This window comes from Pelophylax lessonae (genome assembly GCF_965119305.1).
Source record: "Pelophylax lessonae genome assembly, chromosome: 3".
Lineage (NCBI taxonomy): Eukaryota > Metazoa > Chordata > Amphibia > Anura > Ranidae > Pelophylax > Pelophylax lessonae.
The window spans coordinates 3,471,947-3,496,198 of record NC_138770.1 but is presented as its reverse complement, the minus strand read 5'-3'; the positions used below and the strand labels follow the sequence as shown (position 1 = coordinate 3,496,198).

Sequence of the window (24,252 nt, the reverse complement as noted above, 5' to 3'; positions counted from 1 at the left end):
GAGTGAACTAGGAGCTTTGTCATTGGTTAGGAAGGGGCGTATTTTGGAGATGTTGCAGAGGTTGAGGAGGCAAGATTTGGACAGTGATTGGATGTGGGGCTTGAAGGAGAGTTCAGAGTCCAGGACTATACCTAGGACTTTGGCATGCGGGGATGGGCTGATAGTTGTGCCATCGATTATAACAGAGAGATCGGGGGAAGGGGCACGTGGTGGAGGAAAAATTATAAGTTCAGTTTTGGTTACATTGAGTTTGAGGAAGTGGTGAGACATCCAGACTGATATATCTGATAGTAAATTAGTGGTACGGGAGGAGACTGAGGGAGAGAGCCGAGGGATGGATTAATAGATTTGGGGGTCATCAGCGTAGAGATGGTATTAGAAGCCATGGAAGGCTATTAGCTGACCCAGAGAGGAGGTGTAGATTGTCCAAGAACAGAACCTTGGAGAACCCCAACAAAGAAAGGAAGAGGAGAGGAGAAAATAGAATTGGAAGTGTAGCACTGCCCCCTTGAGGGCTGCTGATTTTACACATTTTGGATTCCCCTGGGTTACCCGTAGCAACTGCAAGCAGAAATCATAGCACTTTATGTTCTTGGCTCAGTCAATGATCAGTCTAGGGGTTGATGTTTTTTTTGTTTTTATTTTATATTGGGATGGGAGAAGGGATGAGTGGGATACTTTGACACTTGAACTATTCACAATTCTGAGGACTTCTAACTTGAGGATGCAGCAAGGCCGCTACTTCATCCTGCCACCGGATAAATCTGAGGTAAATGCTCCTTATTGTATTTCTCTTCAGGGCACTCACCTAGTACCCTCTTTTCCTCCAGCTGACACCCGTCCAATGACTACAAGACTCCAGAGTGGTCACCTTCCTGGGCAGACCCTCAGGCAAGATCCTCTGTACTCACGATACTGCTTTCTAGATTCTCGCACTACCTCAACTCCTCCAGTCAGCTCTCCTGGACCTCTGGGCTCAGCTCTACACCTCTGGCTCACCAGGCTGACCGCCTGTGGCCACACTCCAACCACTTAAGAAGAGGAGGCAGCCGCCACCCTCCTTCTGGGACTTTGCTTCCTACCAAAGACCTTGTGCACCTGTGCCCCTGACTTTTTATACCACACCCCACAATGCACCAAGACAGCAGTCTGTGCCAATCCCTGGGGCTGTATCAAAGCCTATGTCCTCATTGGCCAGGTTTCCTCCACTGTCCAATGTGCCTCCCCATTGGGCACAATGGGGACACTCCCTCAGACCATATGAATCCCACACCGTGCAAACCTAACTCACAGATCCTGCTCCCTGTTATCAGAAAGCAATATAGATTTCCCTGCCGCTCCTCTGATAGGCAGACAGAGCCAAAAACTATACTCACTCTCTAGCACCTACCTAGGAGGGTACTACATAAGTAACGCTAAAGGTGCGGTTGAATAAGTAGGAAGAGGACCAGTGAAGAGCACAGTCACGGAGACCAAAGGCGTGGAGTTTTTTGAAGAGTAGAGGGGGGTCACCCGTATCAAAGGCAGCAGAAAGGTCCAGGAGTAGGAGTACAGAATAGTGCCCATTGGTTTTGGCTGTTAGTAGATCGTTTGTTAGCTTTAGAAGAGCAGTTTCTGTGGAGTCAAATAAAGTATGCTACAAAAATGTAACAAAGTGTACACAGTACCAACATCCCGGATAGCCAATAAACTGGAAATATTTAGGAGGCAATATTTAGGACTTTCACAGTACTACATAGAATGTTTGTCAGACAATGTATATAAAAAAAATATATAAATATTAAGTACATATTAATTAACACATACAATTTGTGCTCAAATGAAAAATAAAATAAGACAAATTACACAAATATTCAAAAACAGACTATACATACTGAATAGGACTAGAAATGGTTCAAGTAGAAAAATGAGCCAAGTTCTCTACTTCTTTTTGTTGAGAATGTGGTCACCGCTGATTGTAAAAAAGACCCAAGCCAATGGAATGGCATTAGTAACACAACAACCCAACATGTTTCACGGGAATACCGCTTCTTCAGTGGTTATACTGGGAGGGTATATATATATATATATATATATATATATATATATATAGGAGAATATTCTGTAAATAGTAGAAACAATGCATAGTCAAACATCAAATAAACATATATGTATATATACACAAGAGAGAGAATGTATTCATGGTGATTATATCAAACCATAAATACAAAGAGAGTTGTTACATTGTTTTAGACATAATAATTATTTTAAATATGAAGAGAGTGATGGAATGAGGTAAGTGTATGAATGGACCAAAGGAACAGAAGCCCACCCGAAGAGCTCCACCAGGCACACCGGAATGGGATGGAACGCCTCCCAGGCAAGTATGGGGTGCAATGGAAATTAGATGAACAAGTAGCGCATCCCAGAGGCTCGCCCATGTAGATCACCTCCCAAAAGTAAGTCAACAAAAGAAAAAAAAGAGAAGAACAAAGATGCATACATAATCACATATAAACCTATAAAGGAAAAATAATAGAAACATACCAAAATCCAATTCAATATATACTATTCATCTATGGTATTCGTCAAAGGACAAGAGGAAAATGGAGAGATATCATCATCACAAAAGAAGATAAAAACAGTGGGAGGAAAGGAAACCTCGATATAAGGTTGACTGAAATAAATGATAAAAAGTAAGAGAATATATAATACTAACATACGCTATATGAAAAGCATATATGTAAGCATATACAAATACTGACCATGTGAATAGAATCATTCACTATAGGGAGCAGTCACTCAACAGAAGAAGAGTGGAGGATGGAAACGGATCAAATTGCAATACTCAGAGGGTAAACAGGATATAGGCAACCGTGTATGATAGAGCCATAAATATCCAACAACGTACTGAAAATATATATAAATAGAAAAACCAATAAACAAATTGAAATGCTCTCTGCTACCATTCCCCCAGGCATCAATGAGGTGAATACATTTAAGCCTTTTTTATGAGATTAGTCATACCTCATTTGCCTCTCCGTGTAAATATGCCCATTGTTAGTATGCACCCAAGTCCTATATATGATTATATGATATCATACTTGTTTGCTGCGGTATTGATAAATGTTGCCCAATGGGGAGGCACATTGGACAGTGGAAATCTGGTCAATGAGGACATAGGCTTTGATACAGCCCCAGGGATTGGCACAGACTGCTGTCTTGGTGCATTGTGGGGTGTGGTATAAAAAGCCAGGGGCACAGGTGCACGAGGTCTTTGGCAGAAAGCAGAGTCCCAGAATGAGGGTGGCGGCTGCCTCCTCTTCTGAAACGGTTGGAGTGTGGCCACAGGTGGTCAGCCTAGTGAGCCAGAGGTGTGGAGCTGAGCCCAGAGGTCCAGGAGAGGTGACTGGAGGAGTTGAGGCACTGCGAGAATCTGGAAAGGAGTATCGGGAGTACAGAGGCTCTTGCCTAAGGGTCTGCCCAGTAAGGGGACCAATCCGGAGCAGTGTAGACAGTAGAGGACAGCGAGGACTGATTGAAGAATCAGAAGATAAAATAATAAAGAGGAAAATAATAAACCAGTGAAGAAAAACCACAAATATATCCCATTCTAGGTTGGTGCACATTATTCTGCTCACACAATCAGTGCAAGTCCAGCTGGTCACTGAGGCATCAAAAGAAACTTGAATGGACAACCATGTTCCAACAAAATACTCCTTTATTAGAATATATCCAGAAGTGACAACATGGCAGGAGAGAGGAGACTGTCAATGCGTTTCACACTACAAGCATTTAGTCATAGCAAACCCGCCATACTACTTTCTCTTTATTTAAACTTACAACATCAATTACCATATTAATTAATATTTAAGCTGAACATCATAGACTTGTGCAGAATGGAAACATTTGTTTTGTTTCAGATAAATCTGTTTAGTTATTTTATTTCGCTTTCTAGAATTTGTTTCATTACACGCTTTGAGAACGATTGGAATTCTGATCGGTCGAGAAACGGTCGACTGATTCAAATTCTGTGTGAAGAAAATCGGGTTGTTAAGCAGGGGGCTGGGAAGCCGGCCGTCCGCATCCTTACCAACCATGACTCATCAGCTGTCAGCGGGCTTCCCCACTGACAGATGAATGGAAAGAAAAGAATTCCGGCATTGCCCAGCAATAGAAAAATGTTTAAAATAAATGGTGTGGGGTCCCCCCAAAATCCATACCAGACCTTTACCTGAGCATGCAGTTCGGCAGGTCAGGAAAGGGGGGACAACAAGTTCCCCCCCTCCTAACCCATACCAGGCCACATGCCCTCAACATGGGGGGGTGTTTTGGGGCAGCTCTCTTCCAGCCAGCCACCCACAGCCCCTGTGCCAGACAGCCATCCACCACTGGGTGCCAGACAGCCACCAACCCACCACAGGGTGCCAGCCCGCCACCAACTCACCACAGGTTGACAGACAGCCACCGACTCACCACAGGGTGCCAGACAGCCACCGACCCACCACAGGGTGCCAGACAGCCACAGGCCCTGTACCAGCCACCCACATGCCCTGTACCAGCCACCCACCCACCTCAGGGTGCCAGCCAGCCACCCACCACAAGGTGCCAGCCAGCCACCCACCCACCACAGGGAGCCAGCCAGCCACCCCAGGGTGCCACCCAGCCATTAAGCATTATACAAATATTAACATGTTCAGTACCAGATTTGTGTCAAAAATTGTCTTCATTTTTCAAAACTTTAAATGAACAAAATATCGGCCGATACGTTGTGACCAAAATATCAGTATCGGCCCTGAAAAAACCATATCGGTCTATCCCTAACCGAAGGGTCTGGTATGGAAAGGGGGAGGGGAGCACACCGTTTTGTTCAATTGCCGGGCAATGCCGGCATTATTTTCTTTCCATTCATCTGTCAGTGTTGAAGCCCGCTGACAGCTGATGAGTCATGGTTGGTAAGGATGCAGGCGGCCGGATCCCTGGCTTGCTGCTTAACAACCAGCTATTTCTTCACACAGAATTCGCATCGGTTGATCGTTTTTTTTTTACTGATCCGAATTCGAATCATTCTGAAAAGTTGGAATTCGTTAGAAAATGAAAAAACGAAACAAATTTTAAACAGATTTCAACAAAATTCATTACAATTTCATTTGGAGATTTGGATACATCCGAATCTAGGAATAACCTAAAATTTGTCAGAATATGTATTCGCACCTTAATGGCCACCCGCTAACAGCTGGGCTCCCAGCCAATGCAAATGGCCGCCAATGGCAGGGCCCACTCTCCAGGCATGGATCCTCTACATATGTGTGCCATAACACCACCCGGCTGATAGCTGGGGACTCAATGACCACTCGGGACATCCTGGAAGACTTCTGGATACCAAAGGAAGCTCCTGACATCCCGCACAGCTGCCCAGCAACAGACCCGCCCACCAATACTTCCAATAGGTAGGAAAACTTCATACAAAAATGGTCCTATAAGTGAGGAGGACAAAAAAAAAGGAACGCAGCCATTGGCTTATCCTGAACATTTATGGGGGTGGGGTCTTATGGGGGGAGGAACACTGCTCATTATGGCCACTAGATGGAACTGACCATTATGGGAAATCCCAATTCACCATGACTGGGGGAATGCGGGACACATTTCATGAACACATTTATAACAACCAGATCTGTAAGTGTTTGTGAAAACTTCCCGCAGAAAATGTACTCAGCCAATGGGTAAGGACTCCATTTTTATTTTTCTCCTGCTATAAAATGGCCAACACGGGACAACACTTCATCCATGTCTTTGGTGATCTCTGATCTCCTTATGAAGCGTTTCTTACATGATGAAGATCAGCCATGGAGTATATTTGAGGTGTATATCAGGGTGTGCTTCTTCCCCACATGTCCACCAACATTCATATAGAAGACATTTCCCGCACTCAAGGCACTAATACACCTCCAGGGTTGTGTGGGACCCCTGATGTGCAGGAAGACAGGACTTCAATGAGGAACAATTCCCTCACTCGGGACAGGAATACGGCTTCTCCCCCGTGTGAGATTTCTGATGTCTGGAAAGACTGGACTTCTGTGAGAAACATTTCCCGCACTCAGGACAGGAATACGGCTTCTCACCTGTGTGAGATCTCTGATGTGTGGAAAGATTAGACTTATCTGAAAAACATTTCCCGCACTCAGGACAGGAATATGGCTTCTGACTAGTGTGCAATCTCTGATGTGTGAAAAGAGTAAACTTCCCTGAAAAACATTTCCCGCACTCAGGACAGGAATACGGCTTCTCACCAGTGTGCAATCTCTGATGTGTGGAAAGAGTGGACTTCCATGAAAAACATTTCCCGCACTCAGGACAGGAATACGGCTTCTCACCAGTGTGCAATCTCTGATGTGTGGAAAGAGTAAACTTCTCTGAAAAACATTTCCCGCACTCAGGACAGGAATACGGCTTCTCACCAGTGTGCAATCTCTGATGTGTGGAAAGAGCGGACTTCACTGAAAAACATTTCCCGCACTCAGGACAGGAATACAGCTTCTCACCAGTATGCAATCTCTGATGTGCGGAAAGAGTAAACTTCTGTGCAAAACATTTCCCGCACTCAGGACAGGAATACGGCTTCTCACCAGTGTGAAAACTCTGATGTCTGGAAAGATGGGACTGCAATGAAAAACATTTCCCGCACTCAGGACAGGAATATGGCTTCTCACCAGTGTGAAATCTCTGATGTCTGGAAAGATGGGACTGCACTGAAAAACATTTTCCGCACTCAGGACAGGAATACGGCTTCTCACCGGTGTGAGACCTTTCATGCACATTAAGATTGGATTTAAAACGGAAACACTTCCCACACTCAGTACAGGAGAATCTCTTATCTGCTGGAAGAAAAGCACCGTCCTTCACAGTCTGAGGTTCCTCGGGATAAGAGGAACACGATGGTCTGGCACCGTCCCTCACAGTCTGAGGTTCCTTAGGATAAGAGGAATACAATGGTCTGGCACCGTCCCTCACAGTCTGAGGTTCCTCCGGATAAGAGGAATACGATGGTCCGGCACTGTCCCTCACAGTCTGAGGTTCCTCAGGATAAGAGGAATACGATGGTCCTTCTACACTGTGTGGTGCCGGATGGACATTTGAGGTAGCCGAGTTTTCTCCTGGACTATACTGTGTGATGTCCTCATCTTCTACTTTACAGTCTGGAGACAAAGTGAGACAATCCTCTGAGGTTTTCCTCATCTCCCGTCCATGTACTAAAATAGAAATACAAAGATTATTACTAGACATCAGCAGATTGGTTCCCCTAAACCAGGACTCCGCCCACATCAGGCAGCTTTTTCTCTGAGGATCTTACAATTCCCCCCTCAAGGTAACTAGTAAATGGGTCCTTTGATCTCCTACCAGTTCATTTCTTTATTCATGGACCTTAGTCAGAGAGTGAGGAAACAATGAGTACTGTCTTTTATAGGAGTGACAATGATGAGGGGATTATAGGACGAGTGTCCCCTCCTCCTCTATCACTCATTGCCATCTTCCCAACACAAGAAGTCCTGCACTTCCTTATTTAGTCCATGATTTATTCATGAATAACAGCGGGGCTGAGCCTCACCAGAGGTCAGAGAGTGAGGATGGGGGGAGAACAACCAAGATGAAGACTGGACTGATCCTGAAGACCACCATCATTGGGTTACTAACTCCTCCCTCATTATCACTTTCTGTTAAAGGTTCCAAAGTTGGAGGATGTTATCACATTATTATCAACATGTAAAAGTCTGTCCTCCAATCAAATCATCAGATATAAAATGTCCAGCTGGTAGGAAATGGGTGTAACAAAAGAGAATCTATATTATGTGTATATATAGCAGTGGGTAGAGGGGAGAGAGCAGAAGTCAGGAGTATGTAATGAACAACAGAGTATACAGTGCAGGGGTCAGGAGTATGTAATGTACAACATAGAGTAGAGCTGCACGATTAATCGTAACAGAATCGAGATCGTGATTCACTCCCCCTGACGATCTTAACATGACACTTGCTTGATTCTTTACATATCTATGAGGGAGCAGCTGTCAAAAAAAAAAAAAAAGCCTCCCGCAAAAGCCTATCAGCATTAGTCTCCCACTGAACTGTAAACACAAATGATTACATTGTATCTTTTCTTTCCCTCTGCCGGAGGAAGGAAGTTTAACCTCTTAAAGACTAAACCTTATTCCTACACTTGTTGCTTGCAAGTTAAATCAGTTTATTTTTCCTAGAAAAGTAGTTAGAACCCCCAAACATTTATATATTTTTTTTAGCAGAGACCCTGCAGAATAAAATGGGGATTGTTGTAAATTTTTATGTCACACTGTATTTGCGCAGCAGTCTTTCAAACGCAATTAATACACTTTAATGAATAAAAAAAATAAAACAAAACCGTAAAGTTATCCCAATTTTTTTTATAATGTAAAAGATGTTACACAGAGAATCGTGATCTTTATTCCAAGCAAAAAAAATCGTGATTCTCATTTTGGCCAGAATCGTGCATCTCTAACAGAGTATATAGTGCAGGGGTCAGGAGTCAAAATATTTGTGTTCAGTAATCAGTTGCAGAGGTCCCACACCGCTGCCTCCCATCTCCTGAGACTGAACTCAGTGACTTGGGTGTGAGACTATACAGACATATCCCTCCACCCGGCACAGCCAGCAAATAACAGAGCAAGTAACCCCGGGAGAATTGTTCTGTCAGAGATCTTGCTAGACCCGGGCATGGGGCAGAAGACACAAGGTACATAACCCAGGTGTCTAGGTCAAGCAGCGTCTATGGTAAAAATCAACATTTTACTGCCAGCTGAACCCCAGAATCTCCATAAATCCAGTCTAGAGACATAAATTGTGTCTGCAGCACAGAGAAGGAAGATTATCCGAGAGAAATACAGGAATACAGGACGGGGAACACAGCTCAGGAAAGTGACCAGGGGATTACAGGCTGATATCACCCAGTCCCTGCCCTACTCTGGACCAATCAGTGAGCAGTATGGGTTGAGGAATGTACCCCCAGGTCCTTTTCCATCCTAGACTCACCCAGAGGTTCCCCGCCCTAGTGAGTAGCTTGCTTTCTGGTTTCTGGCACCCAGGTGCATTACTTTACATTTTTCAACATTAAACCTCATCTGCCATGTAGTTGCCCACCCCGTTATTTTGTTCAGGTCTGCTTGTAAGGTTTCCACATCCTGCATAGAAGATATTGGCATGCTTAGTTTAGTATCATCCGCAAATACTGAGATTTTACTCGATATCCCCTCCTCTAGATCATTTATAAATAAATTAAACAGGATTGGCCCCAGGACATAACCCTGGGGGACCCAGCTTTCCACACCCGCCCAATCCGAGTACTCCCCATTAATCACCACCCTTTGCAACCTCCCCTGGAGCTAGTTCTCTATCCAGGTATTCACCTTATGGTCCATACCTACCTTCCTTAGTTTGAACAGTAAGCGTTTGTGGGGATCGGTGTCAAAGGCCTTTGCAAAGTCCAGGTACACCACATCCACAGGCTTCCCTTTATCTAAGTGGCAGCTCACTTCATCATAAAAGGTTAATTGATTGGTTTGGCAAGAACGATTTTTCATGAATCCATGCTGATTACTACTAATAATACCGTTTTCATTACTAAAGTCTTGTATGTGGTCCCTTAACATCCCCTCCAAAATGTTGCAGACTACTGATGTTAGGCTGACCGGCCTATAGTTACCTGGGATATATCTCGGCCCTTTTTTAAATATTGGTACCACGTTGGCTTTTTTCCAATCAGCTGGCACCATACCTGTCTGTAAACTATCCTTAAAGATCAAGAATAACGGTCTGGCAATCACCTGGCTGAGCTCTTTTAAGAACCATCGGGTGCAAGCCATCCGGTCCCGGTGATTTATTTATGTTAAGTTTCTCTAGTTTAGTTCTAAGTCTATCTTCTGTTAGCCAAGGCGGTATTTCCTGAGGTGTGTCGTTTAGTTTGGCCTTACAAGCTGGGTTAGTGTAGCCCCCCAATTATTTTGTGAAGACTGAAGAGAAGAAATTATTTAACACTACTGCCTTTTCCCTGTCCTCTGTGGCCAAAACACCTTTATCGTCTTTTATGGGGCCAATGTGTTCTGGCCTCGCTTTCTTACGGTTTATATGCTTAAAGAATTTCGTGGGGGTTCTTTTTACTCTCTTCCGCTATATGTCTCTCGTGTTCTATTTTAGCCGCCCTGATTTCATCTTTACATTTCTTTATACACATTTAACCTGGCCAATAACACACAGGGTTTTGATACAGCCCCAGGGATTGGCACAGAGGGGGTATAAAAAGCCAGGGGCACATGAGATAGGTCTTTTGGCAGGAAGCAAAGTCCCAGAAGGAGGGTGGCGACTGCCTCCTCCTCTGTCGCAGTGGGTGAAGGTCACAGGCCTGGTGAGCCAGTGGTGTGAGGCTGAACACAGAGGTCCAGGAGAGCTGACTGGAGGAGTTGGGGCACTGCGAGAATCTGGAAAAACTGTATCGTGAGTTTAGAGGATCTTGCCCAGGGGTCTGCCCAGGAAGGGGACAACTCCGGAATTTATAGTCAGTGGACGGGTGTCAGCTAGTACAGAGAAAGGGGGTACTAGGGGAGTACCCTGAGGAGAAACACAAATAGGAACACTTTCCTCAGCTTCATTCAAGTGGCAGGATGAAGTAGCGGTCTTGCCGCATTCTCAAGCTAGAAGTCCTCTGAATTATGAATATTTCAACAGTTGGAGTATCCCACTCATTCCTTCTCCCATCCCAATATAAGATAACCACAAAAACAACTACCCCTAGACTAATCATTGACTGAGCCAAGAACATAAAGTGTTAAGATTTCTGCAGTTGCAACGGGTAATCCAAGGGAATCCTTAACCACTTTAGCCCCGGAGGATTTGGCTGCTGAAAGACCAGGGGGTATTTTGCGATTCGGCACTGTGTGACTTTAACGGACAATTGTGCAGTCGTGCGACGCTGTACCTAAATGGATTTGACGTCCTTTTTTTCCCACAAACAGAGCTTTCTTTTGGTGGTATTTGATCACCTGTGCAATTTTTACTTTTTGCGCTATAAACAAAAAAAATAGCGTCAATTTTGCAAAAATAACAATATTTTTCACATTTTTTTATATGAAATTCCCCCCAAAAAAATGTAAAAATCAAAATTTTTTTAACATTTTCAGCCAATTTGTTTTATGCTACATATGTTTGGTAAAAAAAAAAAAAAAAAAGATCGCAAAAAGCGTATTTTTATTGGTTTGCGCAAAAGTTATCGCGTTTACTAACAAAGGGAAAGATTTTTGTCATTTTTGTTGTTTTTTTAACGCGTAATGGCGGCGATCTGCGATTTTTTTTGCGGTACTAAGACATTGCGGCAGACAGATCAAACCCTTGACTGACATTTTTGACACTTTTGGGGTTACCAGTGACATTACTGCAGTAATCAGTGCTATACATATGCACTGTTACTGTAAAAATGACACTGGCAGGGAAGGGGTTAACTTTATTTGAGAGGGAGGGACAGTGTGTGTCCCTGGGGGCGTGATTCTAACTGTGATTGGCTGTGGCTAGAGCTGTAGGACCAATGATCAACGGTCACACGCGCGGGGGGTCCGTGACCACACCGGTACGTCACTCTGCCTGTGAGGGGCTGACCGCCGCATTATATGTACTTGCGGCGGTCGGCAAGTGGTTAAAGTGTGAAAATTCAGCAGTCCTCTAGGGGGCAGTGATATACCTTATATACCTTTCATTTATTCAAGAAGGCTGCTGGGCCGGGGGGGGGGAATCGGGGGCCCGTCCCTTGGCTCTTTCCAACCACAACCCCACATAGGCGCACACTCATTCATCCGGCTCCTTGCTGGTGAGTGTCATAGCATTTTTTTTGCTATCTCTTAGCAAATTGAGGCCTCTCTCTGTGGGATTGCCCCCCTTCTCTTTCACTCTCTCATATTCTTTGCTTGCCTGACTTTCCTTTCTTCCTCTCTCATACCATCTTTGCCTCCCCCTCTTTTTATCTCCATTCTCTTTATACCCCCCGACCCCTACTACTTAGGGCAACATCATGCTAAACTGGATCTCCCAGATCTATTCTGCCCCTGCCGCCCAGGTTAGGGCGAACGGTATCTTATCGGACTACTTCACAATTAGGAATGGGACAAGACCTCTTACTCTTCGCATTATCACTAGAAACCTTTTTATGTAGAATACGCTGTTAACTTAGTATGTGAGGGAATGTATTATCGCGAGAATCTATGTGACCGGAAGTTATTGTTTTTCCTGTATGGCTTAAGGGGCGGGGTTTTTGGGAGGAAGTGCGCATTAAAGTTTACCGCCTGAAGAACCAAGACGTGTCTGTGGCTAATTTACATGGTAGCAGAGGATGGTTTCCAACTATAGAGTACCACCTAAGTTTGACGAAATCAGACCATACGAGTGCTGGAAAAATGAAATTAGTATTTGGAAACTTGTTACGGATTTGGACAAGAAGAAGCAGGCACTCGCGGTTGTGTTGGGGCTTGAGGGGCGAGCCAGAGAGACCGCTTTGGAAATACCTGCGAGCGATCTAAATGAGGACAATGGTATGGAAACTTTGATAGCTAAGCTGGACTCTGTATTTTTGAGAGAAGAAAAAGACCGGGCGTACTCTCATTTCGACTCGATTTCTAAAGACAGCGAGGTGTCCATGACAGACTACATCATAGACTTTGAGCAGAGATACAACCGCATGAAGAAGTACACCATGACCTTGCCTGATGCTGTGTTAGCATTTAAACTACTGGACACGGCTTGTCTTGAAGAGAAGAGTAGGCAGCTAGCACTTACAGCGTGCACGGATTTAACATTTGCATCCATGAAGTCAGCGTTAAAACGGATTTTCGGAGGAAAAACCAGTGGAGTGAGCGGAGGCAGTGAGACTCAAGATGCGGCGTTTTTCACGGAGCAGAGGCCACAGGGTAAATTCAAACGGAACAACAGCCAGTCACAGAGCAGACAGTGGCAGCCACAGCAAGGTACTAACCCACTTGACAAATATGGTAAGCGATCAAAATGCGCAATTTGTCAGAGCACATACCATTGGGCCAAAGACTGTCCTCATCAGGGAGAAATGAAGTAAAGCTAGCAGAAGATGAAAATGTTGAAGAATGTAACTTACACTGTTTACAAAAGTTATGACGGACTCTGAGATTTTCCTAACTGAATCACTGGGATCAGCTATCATTGACACAGCATGCACACGTACTGTCTGTGGTGAAAAGTGGCTGGATAGTTACATGAAAGACCTGAGCCAAAGCCAAATAAACAAACTGATGCAAACAGAATCTTCAAGCTGCAGACCTTTCAGATTCGGTGATGGTCAGGTGGTGCACTCCAATAGAAAGGTAAAGCTTCCCGCTAAGATCGGTCCACCAAAATGTCACATTGAAACGGAAGTTGTTCCTGTTGATATTCCTTTATTGCTGAGCAAAATGGCTCTAAAGAGAGCAGGAACTGTTTTAGACATGGAGAATGACAAAGTTGTCATGTTCAAGCAACCAGTGCCTCTTGAGCTCACTAGTTCATAACACTACTGTGTCGACATTAGAGATGGTAATACTGAAGTGGACATCAATGAAAGTGAAGTTCTTGTCATCACAGCAGAGATGTCTACAAAAGAGAAGCGTAAAGTTCTCTTGAAGCTTCACAAGCAGTTTGGCCATGCCTCTGCAGACTGGCTGCAAAGGCTTATCCTCAGCTCTGGAAATACTGACAAAGACTGTCCAGTTATTCTGCAAGAGATTATCCGTGACTGTGAGGTATGTCAAAGATATAGCAGGACCAAGCCTAGGCCTGCTGTCGGTTTGCCTTTAGCCTCAGAGTATAATGAGACGGTGGCAATGGACTTACATGAGCTGGAACCTGGCATATGGTACCTCCACATCATCGACCATTTCACACACTTCAGCGCTGGAAACATTGTGAGAACAAAGAAAGCATCTGAGATCGTCAACTCTTTCATTCACTCGTGGATAAGTGTTCATGGTGCCCCAAAACGGATATACACTGACAACGGTGGTGAGTTCAACAATGAGGAGATAAGAGAGATGGCAGAAAAATTCAACATCGAGATGAAGACTACAGCGGCATACAGTCCTTGGAGCAACGGGCTGCTGGAGAGACACAACATGACTCTGACTGAGATCCTCCTGAAGGTGAAAAGGGAAAACGGGTGTGGCTGGCAGATTGCTCTAGACTGGGCTCTAATGGCCAAAAACAGTATGATCAATGTGCATGGTTATAGTTCACACCAGCTGGTGTTTGGTCACAATCCTAATCTTCCCTCCGTTTTGGTTAATGAACTGCCTGCTCTAGAAGGCACTTCTATGAGTACTAGAGTAGGACAGCACCTAGCAGCATTGCATGCTTCCAGAAGAGCATTCACAGAGGTGGAATGCTCAGAAAGAATAAAAAGCAGCTCAGGCCTACAGATGAAAAGTATGAGACAGGAGACAGAGTGTACTACAAACGAGCAGACAGTACAGAGTGGAAAGGTCCAGCTGTAGTTATCGGTCAAGATGGCTCTGTAGTGTTTGTCAGACATGGTGGTATCCTTGTTAGAGCACACCAGTCCAGACTGAATAAAGTTAATGCACAGGATAAGGATACACCTGTACTACCTGATATCACTGAAAATAGTAAAGAAAAAGAAAATGTAATCCACACTGATGGGTCAGAGAATTCAGATGATGAAATGAGTGTCAATAGCGAAGTGCAAATCCCTGAAAACACAGAAACAGATTATAGAGAAGCTAATGGGACAGACAGGGATGCTACTAATACAGGGGGTTCCACGGGTGTCCAACTGAGAAAAGGTCAGACAGTGACATTTACAAACAGAGATGATGGTGCTGAACACACTGCCAGAGTCTTAGGCAGAGCAGGGAAAGCAAAAGGGCAATATAGAAACTGGTACAATGTGCAGTATCTAGAACCAAATGGCAGTGAGGGTCAAAAGGAAGCTTTAGACATGTCACAAGTTGATGATCTTCTCACTGGGTGTGAAAACACCGATGATGATGTACTTATCACCAAAGACATTTATTTTGATGCTGCTAAACAACAAGAGATTGAAAACTGGCAAATTAATAATGTTTACGAAGTAGTCACAGACAAAGGTCAAAAATGCATCTCCACTAGATGGGTCTGTACATTAAAGGAAACTTCTATTGGTGTTGTTCCCAAAGCCCGCCTTGTGGCGAGAGGTGAAGAGGCCAATATGCATGAATTACAGAAAGATTCTCCCACATGTGCATCAGAGTCACTCAGGCTGCTGTTAGCTGTTATTTGTCAAAACAAATGGCAAGTGAACTCTATGGATATTAAGTTTGCTTTTTTGCAGGGAATGGAGCTCTCAAGAGACATTTACATTCGTCCCCCACCAGAAGCGAGCGTGGACAATGTGTTATGGAAGCTAAAGAAATGTGTGTATGGACTTGCAGATGCTTTCCTCTACTGGTACAACAAGGTCAAAGAACTCATGCTGAACAGTGGGGGTAAAATGTCACGGGTTGATCCTGCAGTGTTTTATTGGCAGAATGAGCAGTCTGAGGTAACAGGAGTACTGGCATGCCATGTGGATGATTTCTTTTGGGCAGGTTCAGAGCATCTTGTAACCAATGTCATCCCTGTGCTTAAATCTGCATTTCACGTGGGTCGTGAAGAGTGTGAGAGTTTTTCATATGTGGGGATGAACATTGCTACTGTGGGTGGTGTAGTGCAGGTGCATCAGCACAGTTATATTGAAAACCTACAACCAATTCATTTGCAGGCAACACGTGCTGTACAGAGAGAGGCCCCACTGAATGAGAAAGAAAGAGAACAACTCAGATCCAAAATAGGACAGGTTCTGTGGGTTGCTAAACAAACTAGACCAGATGTTATGTTTGACACATGTAGCCTAGCATCTAATATTAAGAATGCCACTGTTCAGTCCATACATGAAGTGAACAGAGTGATCCGTAAACTTTAGTCAGAGAAGGTAACACTTAAGTTTCAATACTTGGGTAACAGTGAAGACGTGTCTGTGGCTGATTTACATACGCCTCCACCAGGATATCTCAGGCATGACTGTTGGGGTGACCCAGCAGAAAATATCAGCGTATCCAGACGACATGTTATTTTCCCTCACAAATCTCATAATTTCTCTACCGAATCTTCTTCACGAGTTTGAGGCATATGGCACTCTGTCCAATCTAAATATCAACTTTACTAAATCTGAAGCTATGGGAGTAGGCTTATCAAACCCCCTCCTCCCCCAACTGTGATTGAATTTTAGGCTAAAATTGATGAACTCAGCACTGAAATATCTGGGCACTCTCATACCACCCAAATTTTCACACATCTTCACGCTCAACTTTCTCCCCCTCCTAAACAAAGTCCATATTCTATAAGATAAATTGAATTCTGGCCTCCATTCATGGTTTGGAAGATGAAACGTTATTAAAATCTGCATAATCCCTAAATTCCTATACCTCTTTCAAGCACTTCCAATATTCATCCCTTCACAATACTTTAAACAAGAGGACACCCTACTAGTGGATTTTATCTGGGCACATAAGAGACCTGGGCTATGTAGGAGACTACTCTTGCTTCCTAAACGACTAGGTGGACTGGCAGTGCCGGACTTATGCAAGTACTATCAGGCTACACAATTGGGGAGACTCAGACTGGTGTCGTCATGGTGAAGCGAAGCTTTGGCCCAGACTAGAACAAGCCCAATGCGACATACCCCTCCATAGAGCTCCATCCTGCCACCATTCACTACTAGACTCCATAAGACGCCATCCCCTCATAGGTCACACGATAAGAACCTGCTCTAAATTATTCACACAACTTTCACTTTCCCCGACGCACTCACCACTGACACCCATACTGGGGAATCCCCAGTTTACCCCGGGCTACCAAGATAAAACATTCAGGACCTTGATGGAGTCAGGCTATTTCCAAGCCTCCCATTTTTCAACATCATCTAGTTGGCCTGCACTCAAAGACCTCATGGACTCCTCGGGACCCTACCGTCTAGATTTATGGAGGGCATTGCAACTCCATAATTTCTTAAACTCATTGCCACCTCCCAGTGAACGCAACACACAACTTACACCCTTCAAAGAACATTTCTCTCAAGACAGAATACTGACACAGGTATTATCCACGACCTATGCATTACTGATCACACCCCAGGGGACTTACCAACCCCCATTCTTAGCTAAGAGGGAACGGGATTTAGACTGTAACTTTAATCCAGACCAACAAAATCACATCATTCCGTTTACATTTACATCATCCATCTGCATGTAAATACAAGAAACCAACTTCAAACTCCTAACAAGGTGGCACCGCACGCCGTCAAGGTTGAGCAGATTCTTCCCCACACTCACTGATCAGTGCTGGAGATGCCAGGAAGGGCCGGGGGACACTCCTACATGATTTTTGGTCATGTCCTAAACTAGCGGAGTTCTGGAAGACAGTATGTGAAATGTCTCAAAGGTTTATAAACCGACCTCTCCCCAATGACCCTGCTCTCTTCCTTCTCCATGCCTCTAACATCCCGGCCCAGACCTATAAAAATTCTGTCATTTGTCACCTTCTAAATGCTGCTAAAATGTGCATCCCTCTTAAATGGAAAAATACACAGGCACTGACTGTTAGCACGTGGCTCAAAAAGGTCGAAGAAATAAATAGAATGGAAAACCTTGTTCTCTCGACACGTCCCCAACACGAACGATATACCAAAACCTGGGGTCAATGGAATATATTTGTCCTCTCTGATGAAGGCTGCTCTTTAATTAAGGGTGGCAATACTAAAGAGACCTCATGTTGAGTTTGGGGGAGCTCTAAAATATTGGTGGAAAGTATTGCTTTACCAATGCTAACCCTCCTTAACCCCCCTCCCCCCCACTTCCACACCTCCTTACCCCCTCCCTCCCTTCCCCCCTCATCCCACCTACTTATCCTCTTCTGCCTCTCTCTAGGTTTCTTTTACTTCCCTCTCTCTTTCCACTAACTTATTTGCTTTACTCCTTCCTTCTTCTTCTATACGTTATGCCAAACTGGAACAGACAACTCCGGGTACTTTCTAGTCCTGCATAACTCCTCCCATTAGAGGAATTGTAGAACACCTCTTATTCTACGACCGATGTAGATCTCAACCTTATGACTGAATTGTCTTCAATGTTGTAATACACTGTCTCAGCATATGTTCTATAAGGAATGTTACTGTTTATTACGCCTGGAATTTGTCTTTTATATAAATAAAAGAATTGAAAAAAAAAAATCAATGGATCAATGATACAACCTTACCCAACCAAACATCACTAAGTAATAATGCTATTGAAATGATGACAATTTTATTGTTTGGAATATGATGTTATATTGAGAACTGGAGATGGACCTTTCATATGTTGTACAGTATCTCCTCATTTGTTTGGAACAAGACGTTAGACTCAGGCATGGGGCAGAAGACCCAAAACTCATAACCTAGGAGCCTATATCATGCACATTTTTGTTGCCAGCCGAATCCCAGAATCTCCATAAATCCAGTCTAGAGACATAAATTGTGTCTGCAGCACAGAGAAGGAAGATTATCCGAGAGAAATACAGGAATACAGGATGGGGAACACAGCTCAGGAAAGTGACCAGGGGATTACAGGCTGATATCACCCAGTCCCTGCCCTGCTCTGGACCAATCAGTGAGCAGTATGGGTGGAGGAATGTATTTAGTGTTAATGACCCACCTGTGCTGATCTCTGTAGGAGTGTCCTCCTCTATAAATGTCCCCGTTATTCCATCCTCCTCCATAGACTGCTGATCATCCCTCACATACCTCTCTTCTTCTTCTGCTTTAACCTCAAATTCTATATCGATTGGATCTCCACTCTAAATCAAGAAAATGAAAGAATATCATCTGTAAAATATAAGATTCATTATTGTGACATCACATAAAAATACACACATTGTCTCCATGAGTCTGTGTTTTATAATCTCTGTCTCACCAACCTTGTAACATTGAGGGATGGTGTGACCTTCCTGTGTGGAATCCCGGGAATACAGAGGACGGGGACATCTCTCTGGTGGGTTCCTGGTATAAGGTGGCTCCATCATATCCTTGTGTCCTTCTGAAAACTCCTCCATCACTCCATACTCCTCATCCTCCTCTTTATACTCTTCTTTAACATCAATATTATCATCCCTGATGTTTCCACTCTGAATATATAGTAAAACATTCATTGTAACAAATATACTGTATATAAATCAGAACTACCAATAATTGTCACTCATCTACCTGATGATGGTGAGGGATGGTGTGACCTTCCTGTGTGGAATCCCGGGAATACAGAGGACGGGGACATCTCTCTGGTGGGTTTCTGTAGCTGGATGACATGGTGTCCTGGTACAGATCTTTGTGTTCTTTTAGAAACTCTGACTCCTCCATCACCCCATCCTCATCATCCTCCTCTTTTATCTCTTCTTTAACCTCAACTTTAGAATCTCTCAGGTCTCCACTCTGAATATATAATAAAAATGACATCAATGGTAACAATGCAGATAATGTAGAGATCCTAATGATACTATCAGTGATTGTTCCTCATCTACCCGATGATGGTGAGGGATGGTGCGATCTTCCTGTGTGGAATCCCGGGAATACAGAGGACGGGGACATCTCTCTGGTGGGTTCCCATTACTGGATCCATCTGTAGGAAACACACACACTGACTGAATACATTGTTTCTATGTGTTTATCAGATGATGGGGGATCTAGGTGGAGCCTCCGTACTGCTCTCTCCTTTACAATAAAGTCTCCTCTTACCCGGTGATGTGAGGGGCGGCTGATTCTCCATCATGACGTCCTTGTAGAGATCCTTGTGTCCTTCTAAATACTCCCACTCCTCCATGGAGAAATAGACAGTGACATCCTGACACCTTATAGGAACCTGACACACACAATGATACAGTCACCATCCAGACACATCCCTTGTCTGTTACTGGATAATGTCCCAGAATTCCCAGCACCGCTCACCTCTCCTCTATGATCTCTCTGGTGACTTCTAGAATCTTCTTTGTATTTCTCTATTCTATCAGGGAGGGAGGTGGAGGCAATGTGATGGTCATATGATCTCCAGACTTCACAGGAGGAAAACTCTAGATCTGAACACAAATAGTAAAATCAAATGAAATTCCCAGAATCCTCCTCACCTCACCATTCAGGTTTCCATTTGATTAAAGCCCCACCTCAGACTGAGGTATAATTTACCCACACAGGACCCCCACACTACGCAGGGTAAAAGCTTGTTGCAGGCATTCTGACATCATTACATACAACGCAGGAGACGGGGGGGGGGGGGGCTCAGAAGTAGAGTCAGTTAGGAGGGAGCAAAGGACTGAAGGCAGTTGTAGGGTCAGCAGCGACAGTAGGTCCACAACGTCAATCGGTAGGTCTGTGCGGGAGAACCTCGGACCAAACAGGAATAAACATAACCACCAATCACGTTTAACTTCTGTAAAACTAAGAGGGGTATATGCTAATGCCAGGAGCCTAGCTAATAAAATGGATGAATTGGAAATGTTAGTACATGAGGAGGACATAGACCTTGTGGGAATAGCGGAGACTTGGTTCGACCCCTCACATGACTGGCTGGCAAATATCCAAGGGTATTCGGTGTACCGGAAGGACAGGGTAGGAAAAAGAGGGGGGGGGGTATGTCTCTACGTCAAGAATAATGTAAGGGTGATTGAGAGGAGTGACATTACGGAAGGGATGAGTATGGAGTTAGAATCCGTATGGGTAGAACTCCATAGGGAAGGAGAAAAGGGAAAAGTAATTGTGGGGGTTTGCTATAGGTCACCTAAACAAGGGGAGGAGGTAGAGCTGGAATTTTTAGCACTTTTGGGTAAAGTGGCAAAGCTAGGATCAGTCATCATATTGGGGGACTTCAATTATCCCGACATTGACTGGGGAGAAGGGACTACACACTCACATAAGGCCCGTCTATTCACGGAAACCTTATAGGATAATTACATGTCACAGCTGGTGGATTCTCCTACTAGAGAAAACGCAATCCTGGATCTATTGATCACTAATGACCCAGACATAATCTCGGATGTAGAAGTCCAGGACTACCTGGGCTGTAGCGATCACAGGATGATCACATTTAGCGTAAATAACAATATAACAAGGCAAGTGGGGAACATAAGAACCCTTAACTTCAGAAGGGCAAACTTTCCAAAATTGTACTCATTGATGGAAATGGTTAACTGGGACCAAACCTTGGGATCTCTGACCACAGAGGAAAAATGGGAATGCTTTAGGAACATATTAAACAAATGCATCTTGCAGTGCATTCCTATGGGAAATACATTTAGAAGAGACAAAGCCAAACCTGGCTGGCTAAACCGTAACGTTAAAAAACTTATTAGGGGAAAAAAATTGGCCTTCAGGAAATATAAATCAGAGGGCACAGTATCGGCTTTCGACCAATACAAGGAGGCAAATAAGAAGTGTAAACACGAAATCAAGATGGCTAAAATAGACTTTGAGAGACAAATAGCGGAGTATAGTAAAAAAAAAAAACCCAAAGAAATTCTTTAAATATATCAACAGCAAAAAATATAGGGCAGAGCATATTGCACATATAATTAACAATGATGGGAGGATGGTTACAGAGGACACTGAAAAAGCAACCGTGCTGAATGCTTTTTTCTCGTCAGTATTTACACAGGAAACGGAGGGGTACACTGAACATGACTGTATGGTTAGTAGTAATACACAGGACTTGCCACTATGGCTAACAGAGGGTGAAATCAGGGAAAGGCTGGATAAACTTAACACAAACAAATCACCAGGCCCGGATGGCGTACATCCGAGAGTACTCAAGGAACTCAGTAAGGTTATATCCAAACCACTGTTCCTGATCTTTGCTGACAGTATTAGGACAGGAGATATACCAGGGGAGTGGAGGAAAGCAAACGTGATTCCGATATTCAAAAAGGGTCAGAGGCATATACCGGTAAATTTTAGGCCTGTCAGTCTGACATCAGTAGTATGCAAACTTCTGGAGGGCATGATAAGGGACTATATCGTAGAGTTTGCTAAAGACAACAACATCATCAACAGTAACCAGCACAGGTTTACAAATGGGCGTTCTTGTCAAACCAATCTCTTAAAGTGGAGTTCCACCCTATTTTTATACTTACCTCCATCTTCTCGCTCCGGGTCACCTGAAAAAGAAATGGATAATCGCATATTTTTTTTTTTTTTACTTACCTCGTAGCGAAGAAAATATACTTACCTTACTTCCTTCTTCCTCCTTCCTCGGCCGCGGCCCGTCGTCACTTCCTGGCTCTGCAATGATTCCTGGGAGCTGGACGTCATAGCTCCCAGGAATCATTGCGCCTGCACCGGCCCCGACGTCAGTTCCGGGTCGCGCGCGTCATCCCCTTCTAAACAGCTTCTGGGCATGCCCAGAAGCTGTGGAGGGATGACGCGCGCGACCCGGAAGTGACGTCGGGGCCGGCGCAGAGCATCGTGGGACCAAAGAAGGCGGAAGAAGACGCCGAAGAGGACGCGCTGGCTTCAAGCTGCCCACATCTGAGATGGCAGCGCTGGACAAGACGTTTGCAAGGTAAGTATTTGTCCTAACAGGTAAGTGCAACCCGGGACAGATCAGAGGCTAGCCATTGTGGAATGCACTAGCCCTGACTGTCCCGGGGGTATTAAAAAAAAAAAAAAAAAATCCAGGGTGGAACTCCGCTTTAACATTCTACGAGGAGGTGAGCTGTGAGCTAGATAGGGGCAGACCAGTGGATGTGGTGTACTTGGATTTCGCTAAGGCGTTTGATACAGTTCCCCACAAGCGCTTAATTTATAAAATAAGGTCTGCAGGTATCGACAGCAGGGTTTGCTCTTGGATACGGAACTGGCTAAAAGGTCGTGTCCAAAGGGTGGTAATAAACAGCACATACTCAGACTGGTCTGAGGTAGTAAGCGGGGTCCCCCAAGGCTCAGTCCTGGGACCAACCTTGTTCAATTTATTCATAAACAGCATTGAGGACGGGATCAGTAGTTCGATATCAGTTTTTGCAGATGACACAAAATTGGGCAGGGCAATAACTGCACAGCATGAAGCAGATATCCTACAGGATGACCTGGACAAAATAACGGAGTGGGCAACGACTTGGCAAATGAGGTTTAACGTGGAGAAGTGTAAGGTTTTGCACTTGGGAACTAGAAACATAAAAGCACAATACACGTTAGGAGGGGAACCCTTGGGGGAATCAAAAATGGAGAAAGATCTGGGAGTCTTGGTTGATGATAGACTAGGCAACAGCATGCAATGTCAAGCGGCAGCTGCCAAAGCCAGCAGATTATTAGCATGCATAAAGAAAGGGATGTATTCCACAGATAAGTCTATAATCCTTCCACTTTATAAAACTCTGGTCCGACCACATCTGGAGTATTCTGTCCAGTTCTGGTCGCCAGTCCTCAGGAGGGATGTGTTGGAGCTGGACAGAGTTCAGAGAAGGGCAACAAAACTGATTAGGGGATTGGAGGACCTTAATTATGAAGAGCGTCTGCAATCGCTTGATTTATTCTCCCTGGAGAAGAGACGCCTGAGGGGGGACATGATAGCAATTTTTAAATATCTCAATGGGGATCTCAGCTTAGAAAAAAAGCTGTTCAGTCGAAGGGATTGCATGAGGACTGGGGGGCATACAATGCGATTAGAGGAGAAGCGTTTTAACCTCAGGCAACGTGGGGGGTTCTTTACTGTTAGGGCTACAAGATTGTGGAATTCTCTGCCACAAAAGGTGGTTTCTGCGGGAAGTATGGTGGCTTTTAAAAGACTCTTAGACGTACATCTCAAGGATCAGAACATTCGGGGGTATGTGAGATGATTACAGCCGCACACACCTACACAGGTTGAACTGGATGGACTGTCTAGTGAGGATGCCAAGGGTCCGCCCAAATCCTAAGAGCATGAGAAAAAAAAAAGCCAGATGGAGAGACATTGGGGGAGGAGCTGTGACGTTAGAGTGATGTCATAGGACTTATAGACTCTGGATGGAGGGACATTTAGATGGGGAGATTTGAGGGGCCCTCTATATGACGATCCTGTGCTAACCAAATCATTGTTCCTGGGTGCCTCCCACTTCTCCTAAAATGAAGAGTGAACTTTGACCTTTACCATACAGAAATCTGTCAGGAATGTGGAAAGTAATCTC

At 44.3% G+C, this 24,252-nt stretch overlaps 4 protein-coding genes across 4 annotated transcripts in view; 2 read left to right on the top strand and 2 right to left on the bottom strand.

Annotated features, from left to right (window-relative positions):
• LOC309549117 (uncharacterized protein) overlaps positions 1-24,252 on the bottom strand; it is a 4,285,597-nt gene that overhangs the window by 1,388,082 nt on the left and 2,873,263 nt on the right. The window contains 1 exon segment of the mRNA XM_082249155.1: positions 19,316-19,537. Within this exon segment, the coding sequence (XP_082105281.1) occupies positions 19,316-19,537 (222 nt within the window).
• Positions 1-24,252, top strand: part of LOC309549120 (uncharacterized protein) — a gene marked incomplete at its 3' end in the record, with an annotated part of 1,495,124 nt that overhangs the window by 1,252,368 nt on the left and 218,504 nt on the right. The window lies entirely within an intron of this gene.
• LOC309549125 (gastrula zinc finger protein XlCGF66.1-like) overlaps positions 1-24,252 on the top strand; it is a 136,039-nt gene that overhangs the window by 46,854 nt on the left and 64,933 nt on the right. The window lies entirely within an intron of this gene.
• Positions 5,765-24,252, bottom strand: part of LOC309548692 (uncharacterized protein) — a gene marked incomplete at its 5' end in the record, with an annotated part of 106,730 nt that continues 88,242 nt past the window's right edge. Inside the window, one exon of the mRNA XM_082248652.1 lies at positions 5,765-5,946. The remainder of the gene's footprint in view (positions 5,947-24,252) is intronic.